The sequence below is a fragment of the Haliotis rufescens genome, unplaced genomic scaffold (genome assembly GCF_023055435.1).
Source record: "Haliotis rufescens isolate VD_foot unplaced genomic scaffold, xgHalRufe1.0.p SCAF_4, whole genome shotgun sequence".
Lineage (NCBI taxonomy): Eukaryota > Metazoa > Mollusca > Gastropoda > Lepetellida > Haliotidae > Haliotis > Haliotis rufescens.
Window position 1 is genome coordinate 43,354,696 of NW_025964112.1, and position 26,197 is coordinate 43,380,892.

The following is a 26,197-nucleotide window of genomic DNA, read 5'->3' on the forward strand; positions in this document are numbered from 1 at the left end:
AGATAGCCAGTCTCGATTATCCGCCGATTATTCCATTAGTCCTGAAAGGCAAAATAACGGTAAAAATGGATCACTGAAAATCAGTGATGACACCAGGTGTTCGCGAAAACACTTCACTTCAGATTGTCCATAGTGTTAAATATTGACATAGCTTCGTGACTGTGAGTTAAAATAATTGACTGTACCGTAATCAGAAATGAAATAACATTGTTATCTTCTTGACGATCGAGGTGTGACATTTTGTCACGCATTTTGCTTAATATAGACCTTCCGTATTAAAAGAAATGATCAAATTTCGGAAGCTGAAATAAAACGCAGCCTGTTGTTACATTAGGTAAAGCGAATAGTAAGAACGGACTGGACAGAAGACACCAGCACTGTAAAATACCGTTAACATTGCATCATGAGTATTGTCAGAGTTGCTTCCCTTGTCGTATTTACAAAGTGTCACATGAAGTTTGAGGGGGCGATAAGACAGCAACAAATACATTTATTGTAGAATCATTGCATAGCTGGAAGACAATATCAAAATGTCTTTGGAGATTCCAATGATATACTAATTTTGATTAATGTTTTTCCCGGAATATGAATCTGAAATATCATCGCTTCCACATGCCATTTCCTTCTTTCGTTGGACAAGTACTCACGTCTGAACCCATGCAGAGTCTACAGGTCCACAACGTTGTCTTATAGGGACCGGAGGAAATAATGAACCGTCGTCCAGCCCGTTGAACAATATAATAGAAACATGTTTATTAATTGAATACATACATAAAGGTCATATTATGTACAAAAGACATGGATTAATGTGTTTTTGCATAAATGAACACGTGTGGCCATACTTTTGAAAATAAGTTCACTTTCCATCCCATCGACCCCAGGACACTAAATTAACTATACATTGTTAACCAGAACATCGACTAAAAATCTGATGTGGCCATCTTTATTATGTTTGAAACTTGAGTGTTTTCTCCTTAATAGCGTTTATAGCAAACTGGTAATGCTACAGTGATCTTAATTGGATGTTAAGAATCAAATTGATTTGCAAAGATAATCCCATTTCCTGACAAATTCTTATATGAAACTTTTCGGCTTTAGCTGAAATGAATGCATTGTTACTGGTGTACAATCTGAAACTACACTGTGCGTGTCACCCGTTACACTCTGTCTCCTTGACATTGTATATAAATGATATAGTTGTACATGGGCTGGCCGTTCCACTGAATTATACCTTCTTTCTGAAATGTCGGTAGGGTATAGATATACAAATGCACTAAAACGTCGTTACGATATGGCCTTAAAATCTGAGCTGCACGGGCAATAATAATAATAATAATAATAATAATAATAATAATAATAATAATAATATAAAATAATAATATTAATAATGATAATAATAATACTAATATAATAATAATAATAATAATAATAATAATAATAATAATAATAATAGGTAAAATAAATAAATAAATAAATAAATAATAACAGGACAACCGTTACATGGACAACCATACACCCCATTGGGTAAATAAGTACACAAAGCAGCCACAAGGCATCACGTTATTACACAACAGGTAAACATACAAGTATAACCTCAGTTGAGTTACGGGATTAGCACTAAGGCTGTTCCGCGACAGTTCCCATCGCCAACATGTCACGGTCCTTATACGAAGTGGCTAATCGTGATTTCACTACATTACAATACTGGTTGTTGCCAGACACTCTCCTGGAGGTATCTATCTATACATGTACATGTATAGCACACTTTTTCTCAGTTCATGTAGATTCAGGTATGACTCAACGAGATTCATCAAGCGGACACTGTTAACAGTGGGTTATGCGATATTTAAATTAAATGCAGCTGATGAAGCGAACACGGAGTCCTTAAAGGTGACCTGTCTCTGTACCTACAGCATTGGAGGACTGTAGTCCAGCTGTACAGCTATCATATCATTGCTATTCACTATAACCAAGGCCCGCTTCTTAAAGGACTCGTAAACTGTTCTGGAGACTGCACCAAGTCTAGGTCACGACTCGATCCTCATGGGACTGAATCATACACCAATGAGCAAGCATAACTGTAAAAGTCAAAAGCTGCAGTCTGAGAAAGGCATAGCCAACGGGTCATTGATTCATAGCCAACATGAAATTCGGCTTTCTGATACCAAATCAGATATCCCTACACAACTGCTTGGTGGTGATGGTTGAGGTACACGTGTGTAGTCATTGGTGATCCGTGTTGATCCCAGGTCCTGTTGGTAAATGCTCGTAAGCATATTGAGAGCTGTTGAGGGCTGATGAGAGTTGTACCTGAGCTTGTTAGTCGTGGGTGATGAGGCTTCAGACATCCTCACTATCATCTCTATAGTAGTCATCTTCTGTAACAAAACACTTATTGTAAAGGATCCGTTAGTTATTGAGTTTTGTCCTTGCCCAACTTCCACATATTATCCACGTTCCCATTAAGGGGTTATTGGCAGCAAACCAGAGGCTATAGCTAAATGATCTATAGTTGCTTTCTCAGCATCAGTATTAGTAATAGCAAGCAAAGCATCCTTAAAATCAGCATCTGATATATAGTTTGGTACAACAATTTTCGAAAGTTACTCGCCACCTCCTATATATGATATTTCAACAGGACAAAATATCTAAATTAATCACATACCTAGATGAAATGTAGCCATACTTCTATTTCTTGTGCCACATATTCCAATATCATTTCTGCCGACGAAATTAAAACCATGTTCCGAAAAATGAGGAACAAACTCTTTTCCCAAACTTAACAAGAACGCTCGTATCAAACTTGAAACTAGCAGCTAAGTCAATGTTATCAAGAATCGAATTGGGTTTTTCCAAAGAATATTTCCAGATGTGGATTTTTATTGTATATTGTCGTATTGTATTGTATTGTTTCGTATGTATTGTATTGGTTTCGTGCTGTATTGTATTGTCTGTTTCGGATAATATTTATTGTACTTAATTGTATGGTTTCCGTTTTGTATTTTATTATTGTGATGTGATGTGTTGTATTGTATTGGAATATATAATTAGACATAATCTATATGTTGAAATATGTTGAAATGTGGTATATTTTAAGAGAATAGCACGATTCAAGGTTCAGATACATGTTACTGGAATAGTGTGGAAAGAAAGCTATTTTTGTCCAGTGCATGTTTCCAATGCAAGAGAATTATATATCAGCTGCAAAAGCGGTACCAATAAACGTTTGCTGCACATTGATCTCATTAAAAACTTATACTCCGAGACAATACCTCCATGTGTGCAGATGTGAGGACACTGCCATAAAATGTCAAGTAAGTTGAACCCTGAACGAACTTTGACCTTACAATCTAAATGAAGGAAGCGTGGGTCTTTGAGCCAATCAGATGTCAGCTTTCTAACGTAAAAGGCTTCATTCTTAACCACCACGATTCGGAATGTCGTGGCGCCCATATATGACAGAGTGAATAAAATATCCACAACAAATGCAACGTTTACTTTCGGAAAAAGCCGATAAAATAAGTTTTAGAAAAAAACAGCCATCACATCGTAATGCTTAGCGCACTCGAGAATGTAGATGCCTTGGTGAGACCTTCTTGGAGGTTCCTCAGATCTTGACTCAGACCGGTATTGTATCGGAATAGGATAATTGTAATGAGATTGGCACTACAAACACGCAAGCCATTAAAGCCTTGGTGACAAATGCATAGGACAAAAGCAATAGGAACTCAATCTTTTCATCTGCATCTACGCCTACATGTACCAGGGGTGGCTGAAACGTTCTGAGGCTAACTAGGATGGAATCCGTTTTTGGAATTCAACATAATTCCCTCCGAGGTCCACACACTTCTGCCAAAGATGCTTGTGAATCCGGATGATGTTCAATGACTTCAAAGCCAGTATTACATTGCATCCATGGCGACAAAAGACACGTGCATTGTCCTGGCGGAACAACATACCTTAAGTGAGCAGATTAGCATAGTATTGGCCATATTGGCCACCAAAAGGATTCTTTTGGAATGCCAGAAAACCGAAGCCATCACCTTGAAAGCTGACGGAACAGGCTTTGCATTTGTCTTCGGATTAAAGGTCAGATGTTCCACTATTTTTGTCTCTGGCTGATAGTGCTGAATGCAAGACTCATGGTTATAAATAGCGCAACAAAATATGTTGGATCTGCTTCAAAACGGTGTACATTCTCACGAGAGATGATGAACCTGTAATGTTTCAGTCCAAAGCCTTGGAGCCAAACGTGGAGATACCTTTGTCATACCCAGTTGACAACTCTTTCATGAGATATGCCTACTATATTGGCTATGTGAGTGAGTCATCGATCATTATCATATGATGTACTTAAAAAAATAACCCATAGCGGTGGCAGTTAAAAGACTTCCTGATCTTGGATTACGTTCCATGACCTCTCGTCCCCTATTGAACTTCTCTGCCTCTCAACAATGGCAAAGCAAGGAGCATCAATCCCCAAAAGGTGACACCATGTCAGCATAGATGGCTGTTGGAGTTAGCAATTTCAGATGTATAGATACTTTGATGACAGCACCAGTAGCCAATTTAGTCCATTTTCATCATACCTTGTCAAATTGATCCCAGAAATATGCTACCTGGTTTTGTATTAGGTTCAAATGTAGCCTGTAAGCCTTGAACATATTGTTCTCAATACATGCAAACTGTTAAGGGTGTACTCTACATCCTTCGTAGTTAGGCTCAGAACCTTTTAGCCACACCTCTACAATACTCCTACTACTACCTGCAGCCGCCACTACTCCTACGCCATAAAGGTCAGAGGCTATGTGCAAACCCTGACCTTCTGCTATCGTACTCATCGCAGACGACTTCCGGCGAACATTTTGTTTGACCCGGATACCCAGATCACGTGACATTCGTCTCAGTTGGAAAATCTTCTGCCGAGTTGCTCTTCCAAATCTCATGTATGCTTCCCTGTGAAATAAAATGCGACATATTACTCGGATTTGTCTTGGTTATCATTAAAACACAAACCAAACTGGTTGTGATATTTGGTTACTGTACGTTATACTATCCTTTCAGGTAATCAAATATCATAATCATCATATGAAAACGATTTTCAAAACTACTCAAAGCATCCCAATGGTTACCCTGCCTCACGAACAACTTTTACGTTGATCTTGCACGGAGCTTATAGGAGGTCATTCATGGTTGACTGGTACTGTGTTAATAGTTTTGGAGGAACCCCATTGCCAGAAGGGTTAATGAGATATTCCTGATGTTTAAACACATTGTGTTTTCATTAAGAAAAAAATGCAAACAAAATGTTTTTAAAAACAAAGACAGACTAATACCTGTATTGAAAAGTTTTAATCTAAAACAAATTTAGCTTTATTTCGGAACATAACTTCTAAAATATCCTTCTTTGCAGGCAAAACAACTATTATTTTTAGAGTATGAAAGGCCTTTTTTTAAATCTGTCCTCCAAAGAAAACCCAGGTCTATCCTTTAAAAGTCAACTTCAGCTAATCGTTGTGACAGGCCAAGGGTCGATATTGTAGTTAAAAAGAGACTATAGCGCAAGGTTTATCGACGCGTCTTATAATAGGTCTTGAAACTAGTGCCTAGTTTGAAACATAAATATTTCTCTTGGGAAAATTGGGTAATTATTAACTCAACTTTCTCAATCGTTGTCATTTACGTAAGAATCCCAATTGCGTGGATCGATGTTCATGATATCAATCACTGGATTGTCTGGTCCAGGCTCGATTATTTACAGACCGCCGTCATATAGCTGGAATATTGCTGAGTGCGGCGTTAAACAATAAAGCAAGCAACCATTTAAGTAAGACAGGGGGCAGGAACCCCTTGATATAAACTTACCTGGCTGTCATTTGTCTTTTCCGTGTAATTATTTCATACACAATCAGGAAGAGCAACACGAGGAAGAAGGCAGCCAAGGTGAGACCAACAACTGTCAATACATCCATGCGGAATGTTGATGAAGCACAACAAACGTATCTACTATTGTGAAAGTTGTTACGATGAGCTTATCATCTTCCAAAGACGTTAATGAACGTTAATTATCGTATTGAGTATACAAAGCAAGGCATTTGATGGCAGTGCCTGAAACATCGATACCTCTGTGAAGAAACCTTGAAATGAAACATCAGAATTCCTCACTATATAAATGTTTCCTCCACTTGGTTGTCTATTGCTTTCTTAATGTGTGAGTGAGTATGGTTTTACGCCGCTTCTAGCAATATTTCAGCAATATAACGGCGCGGTACACTAGAACTGGGCTTCACACATCGTACCCATGTGGGCATTCAAACCCGGGCTTTTGGCGTGACGAGCCAACGCTTTCACCACTATATTCTATCAACTAACATTTTGTAACCCGGTTCTTCACAATTATTTTCCATTAAACACGCAACGGAAGTTGGTTATTATCTAATAATAATCGTTGACCTAACTAGAAATACCATTTTGGAATATTTCATAGAAGAAAAATATTTTCTTCATTGTTATCATGTAATTTTGTGACCGCTGACACGGCCCTGTGAGAACAACCGATTAACAATGACAATAATGGGTGTCAAACATGCTTGCTACATGAATGGCCCAAGGTCATAGTTATATCCACCCCGATGGCGAAGGAATGTCTCAAAGTCATATAAATAAATTAAAATGACTTTTGAACGGAACTTTTATTGAAACTGCCTAGCAAATGAAAACTTAATATCAGGCCTTCCTATCTATCGGAGTGAAGTGAAGAAAAACTGGTCTCATTACCATCCATATAATGTGAGGAATTTCGCTATGAGAAGTGAAAACAAAATAGATAGATCATAAAGCTGTTTCCGTGACAAGCGCTTACAATGGTGAATTGGCACCAGTTCTGGAACGTAATGCGCGCGACAAAATGGCGGACACTGGCGTAGGTGGAGAGCAGGCAAGATTTCTAATGCGTCATAAATATAGAATAACGAACATATCTACGGAACTTTGACTGACAACGATTGTATTACATATTTATCTTCACGGAAATGTTAACTTTGATGAATGTCATTAACGTGCTATATTCCTGTACAAGGTGTAGATCTAGTGGCGATTGCGGGTTGCTTTTAATTCCTATTTTCACCATTGGCCCTTTGTGTTTATTGTAGGGCAATTGCATATTGTGATGTGAAAGAAATCGAAAGACATTTATTTTATTCCATACTTCAAGAAGTAAATATAGTGGGTGGGAATTGGAAAACAATTGGAGTCAAATCCCTCGCCATAATACATTCACACGTTTGGCTTTACCGAAAACACAAGTCCTGGCAGGCCATCATGCTCAGGTTGGCAATAATACCACGTATCGATACTTGGACTTGCTTGCTCTAATAATCATATAAATATGAAAACTTTACAAATAGACATAGAACATAATATAAATGTAACATGCGCTGAAATTATTGTTGTTCATCATTTTCTTCTCGTTGCAATACCGGTAAAGGTGTGGTCGCTGGGCTTATATTTTTTTCACTCTGATAGATAGGAATGCCTGAATATTATACCAGAATTGTTGATTAAAACACCTTCCGAGTATCTGAAAATCAGGACATTACATCAGATGGGCACTCGTCGGACAATCCGTGTTCAATGTCTGAGTCATCGTAGTATCTAAATAAATAACGGTATGTGGAATGATATCTCGCAATTCCTGCTTGTCAAAACCTCTTTGAGAGGCATTTAGAAGTTGGAGGACGAAGTAAGGATAAGAGTTATGGATGACCCACTTCTTTATTACAAATAGTAGCGACGTTTCGGTGTAGATTCTAACACCGTTATGAAGCAAGTGATGTACAGAGTATGGTTGACAAGCATGTATACAGGTAGGAGGCAGTGTTTATACAGTAGAGTAGATGAGAAGATGGGGATGTAAAATGTAGTTACACTGGCGTGGGGAAGCCGGTTATGTACACAAAAGGGGTGATACAAGGTAAACATCTGACAGGTGAAGCCAGTAGCATAAATAAAGGGAGTATGACTGATGGGGGTCTTTGATTAGTTGATGGTACGCAGGGGGTATGTAGTAGACTTGATCAGGTTCATTGATGGTTGGAGTCTTTTGAAGTTGATGGCTTCTTGGAGTTTTCTTAGTTTTAAGTCTTTGAGGTTGTTGTAAGGGTTTTGAATTTGTCCCACTGGATACTGTGGCCGGGGCTGTCACGGATATGGTCTGATAGAGCCTACTTAGAGTCAACTTTGCTTTCAGGTCGACTTCTTGTTACTAATAGTCATTTCATTGGTCGGTCAAAGTTCGCGAAAGATCGTTCTGACGTAACCTGTAATATGATGTACTCTGATCTTTGTTTAGCGGTAGCAGGAACAAAGATCTGATTTTAATGAGATTGGCAGCAAGCATGTTAAACACATATTGTCATTGTTAAATCGTCTGTTCTTAGTACCCACCACAGGGCCATGTCAACAGTCACAAAATTACATGATATTAACAATGAAGAAAACATTTTTATTCGGACATGAAAAAGAACAAAACTGGTATTTCTAGTTAAGTCAACGATTATTATCAGATAATAACCAATTTTCGTCGCGTGATTGCGGATTTAATGGAAAATAATTGTGAAAAACCGCATGCCACAATGGTGGTTGACGGATTATAGGGTACCCCATCGTGCTACCAAACAATGGACCAACAGTGGACAGATGAATGAGTGGGGTAAAACGCCTCTTTTTGTGATAGTTTGTTGGCAGAATGTCTTAACATTGGTGGAAAACCTGAAGTGATGCGGGACTTACGAGCACAGGTATGATGATGCCACAACAAGGATCGATCATAATTATTGTCAAATCGTGATTCGAACCTATGATGGTCGGATCCTGCTACGACTAAGGTATGTAACTCTGCATAGCAAATTGCTGCACCTTAGTGAATATGACAGTACCAGAAAAGGTATGATTGAAACATAATGTGTCACTTACATTCCCAGTTGGTCTTACAGTTATCACTTCCGCAGCTGCAATAAGAACATTTAATAATATGATAATAATATTGAACATGATGAGACGTTTTGTTTGTTTGTTTGTTTCTTGTTTAACGCGAACATGATGAGACGACGACGGTGATGATGATGATGATGATGATAATACGTGAAAGTAAATCTAAATACTGTTACTTTACTGCATTCCTTAAATTCGGGATATACATGCACAATCTCTCCTTCGTCGTTTGTTTAGTTACGTATTTGCATGTAACAATTTTCCTACAAGTACTTACGATTCTTGATGCAGTTCCGCCGTCGTTGGTTCTGGAAGCAGATTAATTCTTTAGGAGCTTTAGGTCTGAGAATACTATTTATGATATCAAAACAACGATCTTACAGTCAGGATTACTTCATATCAGCTCGCGTTAAATAATAACGTAACGTATGAATTCGAACTCTCGGGAATGTTATTGTAATGTAAGGTCCCAAAATGTGTTTTATCTAAAGTGGTCAATTATTTATACATATTTCAAATCCCTTAAACGAATCCTTTTCTCATATACAGGTATGGTGAAATTAATTGGACTGACGTAGGGACATGTTTCTTAGCCTAACCAGTATCATTACTTTACGCTGACTTACAAATGATTATTACATTCAGTCAGGATTATTTGTGACTGAAGCGTAAATCACCACTACAAGCTAAGTGTTGGACGGTTAACTAAAACGTCTGCCTGACCAAAACCTGCAAACTTTCCATGATAGATTCCAGTAACCGAAACTTCACATAGTGTAAACAAACTATCGCGGGCGTTGAGATGGTAAGTTGCTTCACGCTGCAGTCAGCCATATTGCAACTTTATCACGGGGCTTGAAAATACGCCAATCTGGATAGGCAAACCCGTGACTGAGAGCAACGCTCCGGGTATGATGACACACAATCATCCAAGTCACAGAGACTCAACAACAGATTCTCCAATAATCGGCATGAGGTACTGGGGACCCTAATCTGAACCAGAATCCCCAAAGAGGCGGAATAAGACCAGGGCCCTCAGGGTCGATTTGCACAAAGCGATCTTAGCGCTAAGTCTTTCGTAACTCCCATGGTTTAACATGGGCCTACGGAGTCGTAGCGCTAAGATCGCTTTGTGCAAGTGAGCCCTGTTTCACGAAGCGATTGTAGCGTTAAGACGAACGTAACTCCAGTACTTTACCATAACGTATGGCAGTCGAAGCGCTAAGGTCCCTTCGTGGAACGGGCCTGACCTTTAATTTTGTTACGCCCAGGCGCTGCATACCCAATATGCCTATATCATTTAACCGTATTATGATGGTTTCATAAGTAATTATACCCTTGAAGACCCGGGTAGAGAATAGGTCTTCAGCAACCCATGCTTGCCGTAACTGGCTACTATGCTTGTCGCAAGAGGCGACTAACGGGATCGGATGGTCAGGTTCGCTGACTTTGCTGATACATGTCATCGTATCCCAATTGCGAATATCGATGCTCATGATGTCAGTCACTGTATTGTCTGGTCCAGATGCTATTATTTACTGACCGCCGTCATACAGCTGGAATATTGCAACAAACACAAGACTTAGTAATTATACACTGCGTCAGCGGACAGTGTTTCCATGTGTGTTCACGTACAGGACAATTTGTTGTTACATGTACCTATACACTTTCGGCCCATCCTGAGTCCCAGTCTCCTGGAGTCGTCATCGTAGATTGACCTACAGACGCACAGGAAGCCCCCGAGGGTGTTGATGCACCAGGAGCCGGAGTGGCAGTCGTTGTAGTCGCTGTGCCTACACTCATCCAGGTCTGTAAACGACAGTACGGTGAAGTCTTTAAGCAGACCCTTCATATAAACAAATGGAACCGTTCCCTATAGTTCTTGTCGTTTCTTCAAGACAAACAACAGTTTTCTCCCACCCCCACCAAACTCGTCCCTAGATATCAAGTGGTCGATTCCTTACAAAAACCTCTTTGCTGAGCAATGCTCAAGTCTCAAAACACATTTCTTCTGTGCGGTTGAAAAGAAGATTGATGTTCATTCTAAAGAATTTGGAAATTAATACTAATGAAAGTAGGTAATTATAGGTACTGTATTGAGCCAACCGATGAGTACAGCCTTAGGTAGCAGACAACCAGATCACTTGACTCTTCTTAGACGATATTGTCTTTGGACATACAAACCGTCTTGCTAACATTTATATCATGATATCGTGTAGTATTCTTTACATATTTATTTGATTTCTCGATTTCATCAATGTTTATAAACTACTTGAAAGAAATTAAGGAACAATCGAATCTTTCATATTACCATAGTTAATCCTTAACTTCTTTGAGCAGTATCTTTCGAATGACAGACTATCCCTACAATTAATACACATGACATTCATATCTTTCCCTCCTTGATAGAACTTACCTTTGACTTTAACATGGCTAAAATAAGGTGTGCCAACTTTTAACCGACTTTGTCCCAATTCGCCATTAGACCTGGAGTAACAGGATTGAGACAAGAATTACATCTTCCATATTACATGGCAAAGAGAGTGAGTGAGTGAATGAGGTTTTAGCAATATTTCACCAATATCCAAACGGGGGACACCGGAAATGGGCTTCACACGTGGTACCAATATTGGGCATCAAACGTGGCGAGAAAGCGCTTTTTTGCACTTGGCCAATCCACCGCCTCCATGGCAAAGTAGTGTAATGGTATCACAAATGGATATTTCGTCATCATAACGTGTAAACAATACACCTTGATAAGGCTTAAGGTCTTATCAGTCTCATAATTAAAAAAAACGCTAGCGTGGTCTAGTGGATAGAGCGTCTGCCTGGAGAGCAGGAGGTCGGTGGTTCGATCCCGGCCGCGTCATATCAAAAGACGTTTAAAGATGCCGGTTTTATAATGCTAGCCCACTGAGATACCATGCCGCAGTTTAACATGAACATCCCTCTCAGACACAGCATGCTGATTCCGAGCCGAACGCTCCTTGTTTCACGCCACAAAGTCCGAGCGCCAGGCAGTGTACCAAGTACCAACTGTTATCGTCTTTTAGTATGACGCAGCTGGGGATCAAACCATCGACATTCCGCTCTCCGGGCAGACTCTACCCAATAGACCACGGAGGCAACAATCTATTGAAGTCTGACTGACTTTCGAAATAGAAAGTAAATATTAATACTTTGGTAAATTTTTGAAATTATTATATTTTACTCATTCATATTGACATGAACACACATAATTTGATTATTATTGAATCTAATAATTGTGGAACAAAGCCGTGTGATATGTGTTACCTTTCTATCAATAGAACCAACCAATCTTCGATAAGCTGTGGCTGCATTGGGTTGTACTTCCGGGCTGTCACCTGTACAACCGCGGATACATTAAGACCCGGATGGAGATCGGTGATATTAAGCAGCGAACTGCGCAGGTACTTGGAGGGTAGGGAGGCGTTGAGAAATATGTTGTCAAGCTGTACAAACACATAAATAAATATCAGTCGTACTATATATCAGTTTCATCATTATAAGGTATAGTAATTTCCCTCAAAGGAAATTAAATCATGCTTGGTTTTTTTTAATTTGTGAAATGAACTATTAGTCCAGGCAAAGAAAGGTGTCATTTAGAACAAATTGCAACAGAATTTATTTCACCACAATGCATTTCTACAAGGTCCCGAAAACAAAATACTAAAAGTCCCAAGCAATCCTAATTTGGGAAATATGTCTAATTTGCATCATCCAATATGGCCACGAATTATCAATATATCTTCCATATTTCAGATGAGGTTCATGTTTTGATGAAAAAAAACATGTGTTGTATTGCGAAATAGCCATATTATGTTTCTAAAAAGGTATTCACAACTACTGAACGTTTTCGACTACTGACAAATCTGCAAAAATTCAAGATGGTTGCCAATTTCAAGATGGCCGACAAGTTTCCTTCATGTGTTTACACTGTTGAATCTTTTAAATCTAAAACAGAGTGCTAGGACTTATATGCATATAACTTGGCACACTAACTCACTGACGTATAGTTAACACTTTTAGATATAAACTCTGTCACCAGACCCCCTGGTGGCCCAACATTCCAAGATGGCCGCCAAGAGTTTGATGGCTAGACATAGAATATCAATACACCGTTGGTCTCTGATGACATATTTGAGTGATTTGAACTTCTACATTGGGGTAAACAGTCCCAATGATACATGAAGAATACTCATTCATTTGCATAAATCCAATATAACCACCAAATATCAATAATCTTAAAAGCAATCTTAAATGACATGGTTTGTCGAGTTAAGATATCATTGTTGATTGTTATTTTCTGAATATACTTATAAACATGACAATAAACGCTATTCACCTTCGATATGTAGGATAAAGGAGCTTCCGTCGCTGTCATTATTGAATATTCACTATTGTATGGGGAGGTGGGGTGAAATTGGGTGTAAGGTCGTGTTAAGGATTAATGCAGTTATATTGAGACGTGCATGCATGTGTGTGTGTGGCTACTCGTACTTGTCAGGACCGGGGATCGAACCACCGACCTTCCGCTCTCCGGGCAGACAACAGAGGCGGTCAACTCTTGTATGGCCTCATACGTGATCGCGATTTTTATACTTATGATTATTTCTATTGTTATTGCTAATGAATAATTATCATAATATAGTAATATACTATAATTGGTTCTGATAATAATAGTAATAGTAAAAGATGATGACTTCGACGATGATGATAGCGAGGGGAAAAGACGAATAGACGTCGCTTTCTACTCACCCCTGCCAAGGTTATCCTTGACCTCATCTCGTTGTAGCGATCAGAGCTTCTGTTGGCAAGACTAGGGTGGAATGTGATGGGCAGGTAATCATATGTGCCAGCCTCCATGGTAATGTTTAATGAGACGTGATAGGACTGGGTTGCTGTAACAAATAACAGTAAAATGTACATCCAAGGGACAAAACATCCTCTATATCTCCAGGACTAGCATAACAGAAATGAATTGTGTACATGACGTTTTGTCTCCATCCTCTATATTTACCGGGCTCGCATTTCGGTAAACGTACACTGACCCTTGGATCCAATCTCAAATTACCCGCCCTTGATTTCCATTTGCTAATTTGATTGGCTACGCTACTAGGTTTAACGTACCAATCAGAATTCGAGTCACAAACAGGCCTTAATGATGGTTTGGCCAATCTCATTGATTATGATCGATTTTGCGAGAAATTCAAAACTGAAAAACCGACTGAGAGGCAAAAGAAAGTCCTCAAAAATCTTTTGGATGGAAAGGATGTCTTCGTGTTACCTCCCTTACCCTTTCCCCTTTCCCTTTCTCTAATGTCGACGTTTGATTTGTCGGTGAACTGTTATTGCAAATCAAGGGCGGGTAATTTGCGATTGAAAGAACCACGAGTGTGGATCCAGGGGTTATTGTAGGTTTACCGAAATGCGAGCCCGGTAAATATAGAGGATGGAGAAAAAACCTCATATACACAAATCATTTCTGTAATGTCAATGGCACCAGGTTCGGGGAGGTGTTAGGTTTAACTTTTTGTGAACACCTGGTGTCATCACTCTGGTTGTGACTCATAAACACAATCTTATATTGCAATTTATAATTTTTAGGTACAATGGAGCATGTTGTTTCTAGATTTCAAATAGCGTCATGCGTCATAGTTGTTTGATCAGGGTCACATCATCAAAGCCTCAGTACAGCTCAGTACAATTTAAAAATTTGACGCATCGTTGAACAAAATAAAGTCTAGGGCAATTTCCTATTTTGACTTGAACCATGTGTCCCCGTGTTTGTTCAGGCGACAACTTGACTTGCCTTTGCATGTGTTTATGACGTGTGCCACAGCTAAAGCAGGATACACTCACCTTTTTGCTGTATCAACACTTTATATAATGGTGATTCATAAACACATGCTCAGGGCTCTTTCTTATGATTATGGAACGGGTTTTGTGCTTTACACAGTGTAGCAGTAACATCCTTGTCAACTCCTGCCTTCCTATAACGCCTTTCACTTCAGTCTGTCCTTCCCTTTAATGATATATAGAATGAGAATCCTTTTGTTTTTTCAAGCCCATTTTTATATTTCATGGAATAATAACACGTAATATAGTACAACCTCTAATATATAGTTTATATATAATTTCCATGATAAAGGATTTCTATTAGCAAACTACCAAGCGTTCCCGGAGAGCAAAGTAATTTAATCCCATCGGGTACCCTTGTTACAACTAATGAAATGCATCCGTGTTTTCTAGCTAAAATGGCAGTGAAGCACTCTGGTGTCGGGTAGTTACATCATCTCAAGTCACGCCAAAGAGCCAGCTTCGATTCCATGCATGGTACAATGTGTGAATCACTTTTCCGATGCCCCGTATACTAAGCTACTGTAGATGCTACGTCAAAGTTCTCTCTTATCATTTTATTTCCGATACATATAGACCACCGGCCTTTGTGTACAGAAGTTGAAACTTCTCTCTCAGAACGTCCATACGGTAAGTGAGTGAATATTATTTAGCGCCGCATCAGGTTGCTGCTATTTTAAATTTATCCTGCTCCACGCTGAAGCACGTGTAGCAAATGTGTTGTCTATTAGATATGTCTATGTGTTGAGAGAGAGTTTTGATATGCCAAAACTCTTAACAAAGTCGATTATTGCAACATAAGTTGGCATGTCTGTGCCGTTATAAGCCTTTGCAGTTTTTGTTGGAATCGATATTGTCTGGTACTATGTTTATTTTAGCAAGGTTCTGATAGAAACCTTCAATTTCATGCTTGGTTTCAAAATAATATGCGCTGTGAGACTAACCAGATATATATTTTTATAGACAAAATCGTTTGTCTCGTTATCTTTATTCGATGTGGGATACAGACGAATAGCATCACCATAACAAACTCAAGTCTTTGATAGGCATTTGGATGTTAGAAGAACATAGATAACAACTTCTTTGTTCAGAAATTTTTATCCGTAAAACAAATGTCATGTAAACATTAGGAACTCATTTGATCATACTGGTTGGGTGAACCCACGACTATTCTAATAGTTATATATAAACTGAGGGCCAAAAGAAACGTTACCAACATTAACTGATTTGCCACTTTGAAACAAAGATGCCAACCTGTTCAAAAACAGTAAAGAACACATCTCACGAATACAGACTTCATGTTCTCTGTCGTTCTTTGCCAGGCTTTGCAGATTTTGGGAGATATTGGTGTTTTTCAGCAATTTTTTAAAACATTCTTTCCCAAATTATCGTGCAATTTCCGGGTATAAATTACGCACGGATCTGTTCCCTATCATTGGTTGCGATGATTAACACCAACGAACATGCCAAGACTGACCGCTGTCCAGAGGGAGAGAGCCATAGGTATGCTGCAGATGGGAGCGACACAGAGAGCGGTTGCCATTAACATGAACTGCTCCAAGATGACCATTACCAGACTGGTCGCACGTCTCCGACAGACTGGCAGAACCGCAGACAGACCACGGAGTGGCAGACCAAAGGTCACGACCCCGCAGGATGACCGCTATTTACGGGTACTTCATCTGAGGAACAGATTTCTTACTGTGACGTCATCAGCTACCAACAGCTTAGGACATCCGGTCAGCAGACAAACAGTGACCAGACGACTACGACATTATGGTCTCCGGGCTTATCGCCCTTTCAAAGGCATGACCTTGACCCGTCAACTTCGACGTGCCAGATTGACGCGGTGCAGACAAACTCAGCAAACTTTGGCAAATTCTTCCCCAACAAAAGCTGTAGCATTATCAGTTACAATAATTTCTGGTATGCCATAAGCTGCAAACATCCGACGCAGCTGGTTTATGGTAGCCTTTGCATTTGACGACGACATAGGTGCACATTCGATCCATTTGGAGTAGGCGTCAATCACTATAAGAAACATGCTACCCATGAATGGACCAGCATAATCCATATGCAGTCTTTGCCAAGGTTGAGAAGGATACTCCCAAGGGTGTAGGGGAGCTACACTCGGACAATTCCTGTCTTCCTGGCAGGAATCACAACTGTTTACTGTTGTTTCTATGTCAGCATCTAGATGCGGCCACCAAACATAGCTTCGGGCCAAGCCCTTCATCCTGGTGATTCCTGGGTGGGACTGATGCAACTCTGACAATATGACAGATCTGAGTTTCAATGGAATGATGACCCTCGAACCTCTCAATAAGCATCCATCCATCACACTGAGTTCAGAACGAACTCTGTAGTACGGCTCATAGTGGTCATCCAACTTATCACGCTGCGGCCAACCTCGGATCACAAATTCTCGAACAATAGACAATGTTCGGTCCTTGCCAGTCTGGATACTTATGTCTTTAGACTTCAGAGGGCACGTGTCCAATTCCTGAAGCATTAAGACTGTCATGTCTTCCATAGGCTTCCCTGAGTCAGGCGCTGGCAACCTGCTCAATGCGTCTGATATCTAGTGCTGTTTAGTGACGAGAGCAGGTTCAAACTCTTCAAACCTGATGGGCGGACGCGAGTTTATCGACGACGTGGTGAACGTACGGCTCCTTGTTGTGTCCAGGAGGTGGAACCTTACGGGGGCGGAAGTGTGATGGTCTGGGGCGGCATTTGCGGGGACGAGAAGACGGAACTTGTCATCATCGAAGGCAATCTGACAGCACAACGCTACATTGACAATATCTTACGGCCAGTGGTTCTTCCTTTCATCCAGCGTCATCAACAGACGGTGTTCCAACAAGATAACGTCACACCCCATAAAGCCCGTATTACTAGAGACTTCCTCAACGCCAACAAAGTGACTGTCCTGCCGTGGCCAGCTCGATCACCAGATCTGTCACCCATATAACATCTCTGGGACCAGCTGGGGCGTCGTCTTTGGAAACGTCAACATCCTCCCTTCACGAGACAAGCGTTGGTCGTTGCCCTCCGTGAGGAATGGAATCGGATACCTGCAGTCGATGTAAGGACGCTTGTCTACTCAGTTCGACGCCGCATTCGAAGATGCATTGCCGCTCATGGAGGTCATATCCCGTATTGAACGGTCTTGGCCGTCGTCACCTTAAAGTTGTAACCAATGTTGTTGATCGAATACTGGACGAATGACCCCTTGTCAAGAAATGTCCCTGTTGGAGGTCAAGGACTTTGTTGATGAATTAGTAAATTCGCATTTTACTGTTCTGAATGATGAATTTCTACAATACAATTGTTATTGCTGCTTCAAATTGTGCTGGTCATATTTTATCCTAGAACTATCGTTGGTAACTTTTCTTTTGGCCGTGTGTTTATTTATACACAACATAGTACAGTGCTATTTCAGCAATACCCAAAAATACACGGCAGCTTAATCATGCTAAACCATTATGATGAAGTCATACTATTGGTCTTACAGTTGATTCTGAGCTAGGAATTCAATTGCCATTCTGAACGTGCATTTTAAACAAATAAACCCGACGCAACTATAGCTCATAATGCAAAATCATAGTGAAAGTATGTTCAACGTAACATAACATGTTCTAATCAAGAGAAATCACTCAAAGCTGTCGATTCCGGAAGTAGAATCAACAAATTCTCATATATATAATTATATATATATATATATATATATACAGATTTGGATACACTATCCTTATATCATTTTGCAACTCTGAGTTTCACGCACCCATGGTATTGTAGGACACAATAAGACATTACAATACACACAATACATATCTGTACTATACAGCAGAATACCTTGGCAAGGTTCATCTTTGTAAGGGGAGGCAAATCCTGCCATACACCGACAGATGCCGCTCGTCACCGGAACAGGACCCAAAGGCAAACTACACATGCTGTTGTTGTCGCTGTTGCATTTCCATTGGTCGCTCGGGTCACACAGCCTCGGGGGAGACGTTGTTGGAATGTGAAAAGGAGGAATGTGCGGACCTGAAGCGAAATAAGATATCAATGCCTACAAATGTGATCAGAAAATCTTGCGGCCAGGAATCGAATCACGACCGCCCTGCGGGCAGATGCTCTGTCTTTTAGGCCACAGACGCCGTCTGCCTGGGTGCGATTGCAGTCTATGTGTTGAAGTTCAAAGCATAACGTATTTAATTAAGGTTCCTTTGTCAAGAAATAAAATAAAGCTGAAACACATGTCAACTTTGTAATTGATACATCCGTGAGAAACCGGTGATGACGTAAACTACCTGGTAACTGGCAGGTTGGTTGAGGTGAGGTGAAATGGGGTTTAACGTCGCGTTCAAGATTATTGCACTTAATATAGCGTAGTGCATGCACGTGTGTGTGTGTCGCTCTGTGTTGGTGTATGTGTGTGTAGCTTTGTGCGTTTGTATTGTTCTAGCACACCGAGATACCATGCCGCAGTTTAACATGGATACCCCACTCAGACAAAAAACCAGTTTTATCAACCTAATGCCGAGTGCCAGACAGAGTAACAAACAGCGGCCAGGAATCAAACTACCGACCTTCCACTCTCTGGCTCGGTTCTCTTCATCGGTACTATTAATGTGCTTATCAAAGTTTTGGCGTACCCGCCGCAATACGGCTAAAATGGTTCCTGAAGTGATGTTCGCTCCATCTCCATCTTCCAACAGTGTGAACATTATTTAAATTACTAGCATATCACGGTGTGTCATCTTGAAGAGGGAGGAAATGATAAATGAATGATGCAGGTCTCAGACGTCACACACTGTTGGAACCAGCGAGCAGGGGTGTTGACAAACCAAGACATAATCAGGCGAAACGGGAGTCGAACCTATGATCACAGATTCCTGGCACGCATAGGGGACCCAAATCAAAAGTGGTGCCTAAATAATGCTGCTACCCGTGTCGTCTACTCCTTTTGTAATAGATCAGGTACAAGGTTCTTTTGTCAAGAAATAGAAAAGAAGTTGAAATACATCAGTCAACTCTGAGTTGTGTTCCTTTGGCGTGACACAAACCATGGTAGCGTGTTCGAATTCCAGTTTCACCCCAATTATGTTTCTTGGTTTTTCAGCACCATATCCGGGTTAGCGAGTTTCACTAAAGTGGTAAACGTATAAAACCTGCATCGCTTCGGGCTTTCCTCCAACGTAAACTGACACACCGTGATATAACTGAAACACTGTTCAAAGCGGCGATAAACACAACTCACTCTTTCACACTAACAGCTTCTATCGGTCATATTAAGCTAATGCATCACTAATGTTTGACCCAACCGGGTCCAATTTGTTCACCTAAGTTCAAACCCTAAAAGAAGGAATCTAACTGCTGGAGATGTGCACAGTGATTAATGCTATCAGACCTTCGAAGAACCAAGTTCGCTTTTTCTGAATTTCGTTAAAAAATAATTTTAAAAGATGAACTTATTTGCTTCATCCTCACTGATGTGCAACTAATATACGTCAGTCAGGTCAACACATGTACACATCGTTATAAGCTGTGAGAACATTAAAACATCATCATAAGCATATTTAATAACGGAAAGAGTTCGAAAAAAGTGTATTCAAAAACACACGTCAGCCATTAAAATATCTTCTTGCAAAAAAAAATAATATTCAAAGGCGCTCAAACCCTTCTGATACGATGCAATTACAACGTAGCCATTGGCTGTATCATTTTACATCCTCTTTATAACCAGATTCTAGGTGCTTCTAGTATAACAGCGGGTTGTGGCCGTTTCAGTGTTGTTGATAATATCCAGGTGTTATTTTACGCATATAAGCCAACTGCTAAATACACCAAGACGCTTGTTGTAGTTTGCATCCGGAAATAACATGGACTTCATGTACACATAGGTTCCTCCACACCAAATGCAACATCTGTGATACGCTAATCGCATTGCAATTAAGCGCGCATCTATGTGAAAAACTGATGGAGTTTAACGTCAAATTCTTCAGGACGTGGCATTTGGATGAAACAGCGCACCATAAATTTGAACACGTGTTGCGCTCGTTTCATATGAGTCCATGTCTACATGGATCTAAATGGTCATATTCGGAATGTTGAACATGCACTTAGGCGGTGCAGTAAGCATATGGCTGTCAGTCTGAGGGATGGCCGGACAGGTAATATACTCATTTACATTTTTGGTTTGGATACAGTTGTCACGCTGTTTTCAAATGGATATTACACTCAGATGGCAGAAAGAGGTATTCATTGAACGCTGCTGCTAATCTTCAGCTTTGGCTTATTTAGATAACTCTTTAGCACTGCGAATGTTTTGAGTGGGCTGACACATGTATAATGTTAATGTATGGTGTGGTTTGTACCTTCAACATAAAATACACAATTTTAAAATCGTGTATATTCTCATATATCCAAACATGTAGTGCATTAAGTGCCCTTCACTTCATACACAATGCAGCAGAACGCTCGCTGCAATAAAGACCGTGACTGTATATATGTGAATGTATTTCAAACTTTTAGATGAAGAGCTGGAATCTAATTATCACACGATGTCTCATATTATCCGACACAGGCCAATCTCCGGTTACCCAGAGCAGACCAGTCTCCCATGACACGTAACAGACCAGTCTCCCATGACACGTAAACAGACCAGTCTCCCATGACACGTGACAGACCGGTCTCCCATGACACGTAACAGACCAGTCTCCCATGACACGTGACAGACCAGTCTCCCATGACACGTAACAGACCAGTCTCCCATGACACGTGACAGACCAGTCTCCCATGACACGTAACAGACCAGTCTCCCATGACACGTAACACACCAGTCTTCCATTACTTAGGACTCGACCCGTGAAGATCCGGGGTAGAATAGGTCTTCAACAACCCATTCTTGCCGTAAAAGGCGACTAACGGGATCAGGTGGTCAAACTCGCTGACTTGGTTGATGCATGTCATCGTATCCCAATTGCGTGGATCTATGCTCATGATCTCAATAACCGGATTGCCTGGTTCAGACTCGATTATTTACAGACCGCCGTCATATAGATGGACTATTGCTGAGTGCGGCGTTAAAACAACAAACAAACAAACAACAGGACTGATCCGTCTCCATAACCCAGGACATGCCTCTAACAACAATTCCCGGGCGAGACCAATCTTCAATTACCTCCAACAAGCATCCACTCACCCTGTTCATACTAAACATATGTAACTGTATCTATATACCTAAATCAGTATTACATGAGTTTTTGGACTTCAGTAACCAAGAACCGGAGCAGTCTCACCCTACCCAAATAGACCGCTCCGTGGTCTGGTGGTAGAGCGTCCGCAAGGAGATTCGAACCTCTGCGGCGTCATACCAAAAGACGTTAAAAGATGGTACTTGTTGTTACCCTGTATGCGCTTGACATTTATGGGCTAAACAAGGACTGGTCGGCTTGGGGTCAGTATGTTATGCCTGAGTGGGATATTCATGTTAAACTGCGGCATGGTGTCCCAGTAGGCTAGCACTATAAAATCGGCATCAGTGCGGACAAGTACAAGCAGCCACACACACGTGCATGCACGACGCTACATAAGTGCAATAATCTTGAACTCGACGTTAACCCCATTTCACCTCACCTCCCTCTTACCCAACTCCTCTGACACACAAAACGCTCCTAATTTACTTACGTTCAACACAACGGGTGTTGTTTTCGACCGGTGTGTAGCCATACACACAGGAGCAGTTCTGGATTGATGAGCACTCCGAATGGTTCAATGTTCTGCTGCAGTGCCAATCATCCAGGCATCTGTCCCCCAACAACACGGGGTCTAAAGGTAAAACAAACAGCACATGCTAACATGATTAAAGAGTATTGTTTGGAGGCTAATGAGGCCATGTGCGACTAAAGAGTAAGAAGCCTTCTTCTTGATGTCTGTTTCGGAACATTCCTTCAGCAGTATATTTAGAGGAAAATACGTTTGGAAGGACGCTCTAACTTACGAACAGAAACATTTCAACAGCTTTTCACGTTATACAAACATACCAGAACATTGTAAGGAGAGTCATGAATCGTTTAAATAAGTATTCCTTCATGCACACGCTCACGTCAAAACTTACATTTTTGACAGGCGTTACTGTCTGTATCTGGGAAGTACCCATCGTTGCAGACACAGGTGTAGTTGCTGCTGCAGTAGCTGTTGCTGATGGCGGTGATGCACTGGGAAGGCCTATTGCAGTAGTCGTTCAGCTGCACAGGATCTGATCCACAGCAAATAACTATAAGCATCTAGTTGATGTTAATAGAGAACAAAGCGGCTCTCTTGGTATTCACTACTTCCATGGGTGAGTCACCATGTTTATGAATAACGTTAACGATGGATTCTAAACTACCTGTACTCTGCGTGTTTATGAGTGAGTGAGTAGTGTTTTACGCCGCTTTTAGCAATATTCTTCCAATATCACGGCGGGGGACACCAGAAATGGGCTTCACACATTGCACCCATGAAGGGTGCCTTAGTTATAACGCCAAAACCCATTTTGACCAGTGCATGTAAAACACTTTCTGAACAGGCTTCTAAAGCACTGTGGCCAGTAAAATCCGTGATCAGGTGACTTGAATTTACTCCTTAAGATTCGTTTTACCTATTTGATAAGAAAAATGTACCCATTTTGTTAAATGGTTGCAAAATCTCGGGCTACCAAAGAAGGGAAATCATAGAAATTGCCCACCGAAAGTTTTGTAAATTATTGTTACACATTGGATATAGATCATCTAAGGCTCCTGAATATGGTGAATGCAACAGAGTTCCTTTGTGCACTATCTATTTTGTAAAATGTGTTAAATATTGGTCAAGATTGCTTCTTATAAATTTTAATAGATATCCATATAATTGCTATCTCTTTTTCTTAGCTACTGTTGATAGGAAACGCACCAACTGGGCCACACATGTAAGAAATTTATTATTTTCCTATGGCTTTGGTATCGCTTGGATTTCACAGGTGATCGAAAGCTATTTACAGTAAACTACGGTTATAACGAACACGCTTATAACGAACTGACGGATATAACGAACTTATTTTTTGGACCCGACTATTTGCTGTAGTTATACTGTATATATTCTTATAACGAACTACGGTTATAACGAACTAAAATTAGTAGTCCCTTTGAGTTCGTTATAACCGTAGTTTTACCAAGTTGTATTACCAAGTTTAAAGAAAGAGTGTACAAATGTTCTTTGCAAGAATGGCATGCCTCCTTAGACTGAAATGTACTAACATTTTATAAGACTCAGAAACCATTGTTAGATTGTGAAAAATATTTATCTCTTCAAATGCCGTGGGAGTACAAACGTCTATTAACAAAGTTTAGAATTGGCTGTAATTCTTTGGGTGTACAGCATCTACGTCGGGGTGTATCTACAACAACTGATGATAATGTTATGTGTGAACATTGCAACGCAATTGAAGATGAAATTCATGTTGTATATGACTGTAAACATTATGAAGATAAGCGTAAAATGTTATTACCTAAATTGGCAAATAAGCAGTATCATTCACTTAAAAAGCCTACGTATTTGACAGATATTAATGTATTGCAATAAACTACGTTTATAACGAACACGATTATAACGAACTGACGGATATAACGAACTTATTTTTAGTCCAGACCATTTGTTGTATATATGCGGTATGTATGCATATAACTACGGTTATTACGAACTAAATTTAGTGGTCCCCTCGAGTTCGTTATAACCGTAGTCTACTGAATTGCATTTACCAAGTTTAAGAAACATCTTTTAAGAACTGTTCCTCTTAATAAGTAATTTTGTTAATTTGAGTCGGTATATCTTCATATGGTATCTCAAATTATAATGTAAAAAGTTTTGTACTTTAGGTCACGTGGCCTTTAATCCAAATAAACCTGCCTGTCTGTCTATCTATCCATGAAGGGAGTCAAACCCTGGCCTTAGGCGGGGCGAGCGAACGCTTTAACCACTAAGCTACCTCACCGCCCCTGCGTGTACAACCTTCAAACATTGAACCGTCAACTGTAATGATGAAGAAACAACCTATCTTTGCGTTCCTCATATTAACCTTAAATAACTATAAACGATCCTACATTTATGTGTAAACGTTAAATACAGAATATTTAACCTCCTTACATTGTACTCATACATGTGTGACGTCAAGTAACGAAAAGTTTGAATTGCGCACATAAGGTTAAATAAACCTCTTTACTGATGCGCGTAAAAAAATTAAAAAGTACCAGAAATCACCTAATAAGTACGTATATCACGTTAATTAAAGAACGGACCGGTGGTTAGCTTAGTGGTTGAAGTGTTCGTTGGTCACGCCGAAGAGCCGGGTTCGTTGCTCAAATAAATACAATGGGTGACGCCGATTTCTGGTGTCCCCCCACCGTAATATTCCTGGAATATTGCTAAAAGCGGCGTAAAACCACACTAACTCACGCATACAGTAAAGGACAATAATAACATATTAAGATATACAATGTACGAGTATCGAATTTACGTGTCTCAGAATCACGTTCATGTGTTCTCTTTGCATTGTACCTTCCAACATTTAATCCTAATATTTGTATCCATGAAAAGATAAGCTGAAGTGTTTGTTTTGCTGCAAAGTGTTTGTATTCAGACCACAAGACACATCAACGACAGGCCAAAGATGAAGCCACGCCTACACGAGGGTCATTATTTAGTACCTATCGAAACGATCACGTGTGTCATTTTAGCAAACACCTGATGGAGGCGGAACGTTAAGAACTGAAAACATTTTGATTTAATGTCAGGAAAAAATACGATCATAAATATAATCAGGAAAAACGAACTCCTCTTAACGAAGTCTGGCTTATGTATTATCATTTCAAAGAAGGTAAACTGTACCCCTCAGATGTGGGAGCAAACAGCGATCCAAGCCGTATCATGCCCTGTAAGTTACACACTGCATGTCATTACGAGTCTCTCATATTACATTTCAGCATCATTATTCTCACCAATAGGACGTTAATGTGCATTCGGTGTCAGAGATCGCTTTAAAGAAGTTTAAACTGAGAGTGTACCGCAATTTATTTCGTATTACAAATGAATATCTGAGGCAGGTGATTGCATACTTTCATGTTTATAATCTATTTAGGATCATAATTCAGGAGTGATATTAATTATGGCAAGTTATAGGCTCGGTTGAAATGTTTTAACGTTCCTTGCACCTGTATCGGCGCACCCTGCAGTTGTCAGAAGCGAGTGCATCGAAATGCAAAACGCTTTGCACATTTGCAGTTACATGTAGATAATTCATGCAAGA

The 26,197-nt window shown here is 40.1% G+C and overlaps 1 protein-coding gene across 4 annotated transcripts in view; it reads right to left on the minus strand.

Annotated features, from left to right (window-relative positions):
* Positions 1–738: 738 nt before the first annotated feature.
* LOC124135921 (multiple epidermal growth factor-like domains protein 6) overlaps positions 739–26,197 on the minus strand; it is a 122,479-nt gene continuing 97,020 nt past the window's right edge. For 2 of the 4 annotated variants that reach the window (XM_046501611.2, XM_046501608.2), the window contains 12 exons: positions 22,994–23,134; positions 22,564–22,704; positions 18,727–18,918; positions 13,771–13,913; positions 12,286–12,464; positions 11,408–11,478; positions 10,651–10,800; positions 9,269–9,299; positions 8,974–9,008; positions 5,866–5,956; positions 4,766–4,956; positions 739–2,378 (listed from right to left, as the gene is read on the minus strand). In XM_046501611.2, the coding sequence (XP_046357567.2) occupies positions 2,341–2,378; positions 4,766–4,956; positions 5,866–5,956; positions 8,974–9,008; positions 9,269–9,299; positions 10,651–10,800; positions 11,408–11,478; positions 12,286–12,464; positions 13,771–13,913; positions 18,727–18,918; positions 22,564–22,704; positions 22,994–23,134 (1,403 nt within the window). In that variant the 3' untranslated portion in view covers positions 739–2,340. The remainder of the gene's footprint in view (positions 2,379–4,765; positions 4,957–5,865; positions 5,957–8,973; positions 9,009–9,268; positions 9,300–10,650; positions 10,801–11,407; positions 11,479–12,285; positions 12,465–13,770; positions 13,914–18,726; positions 18,919–22,563; positions 22,705–22,993; positions 23,135–26,197) is intronic. The other 2 variants (XM_046501610.2, XM_046501609.2) reach the window with 2 other exon arrangements.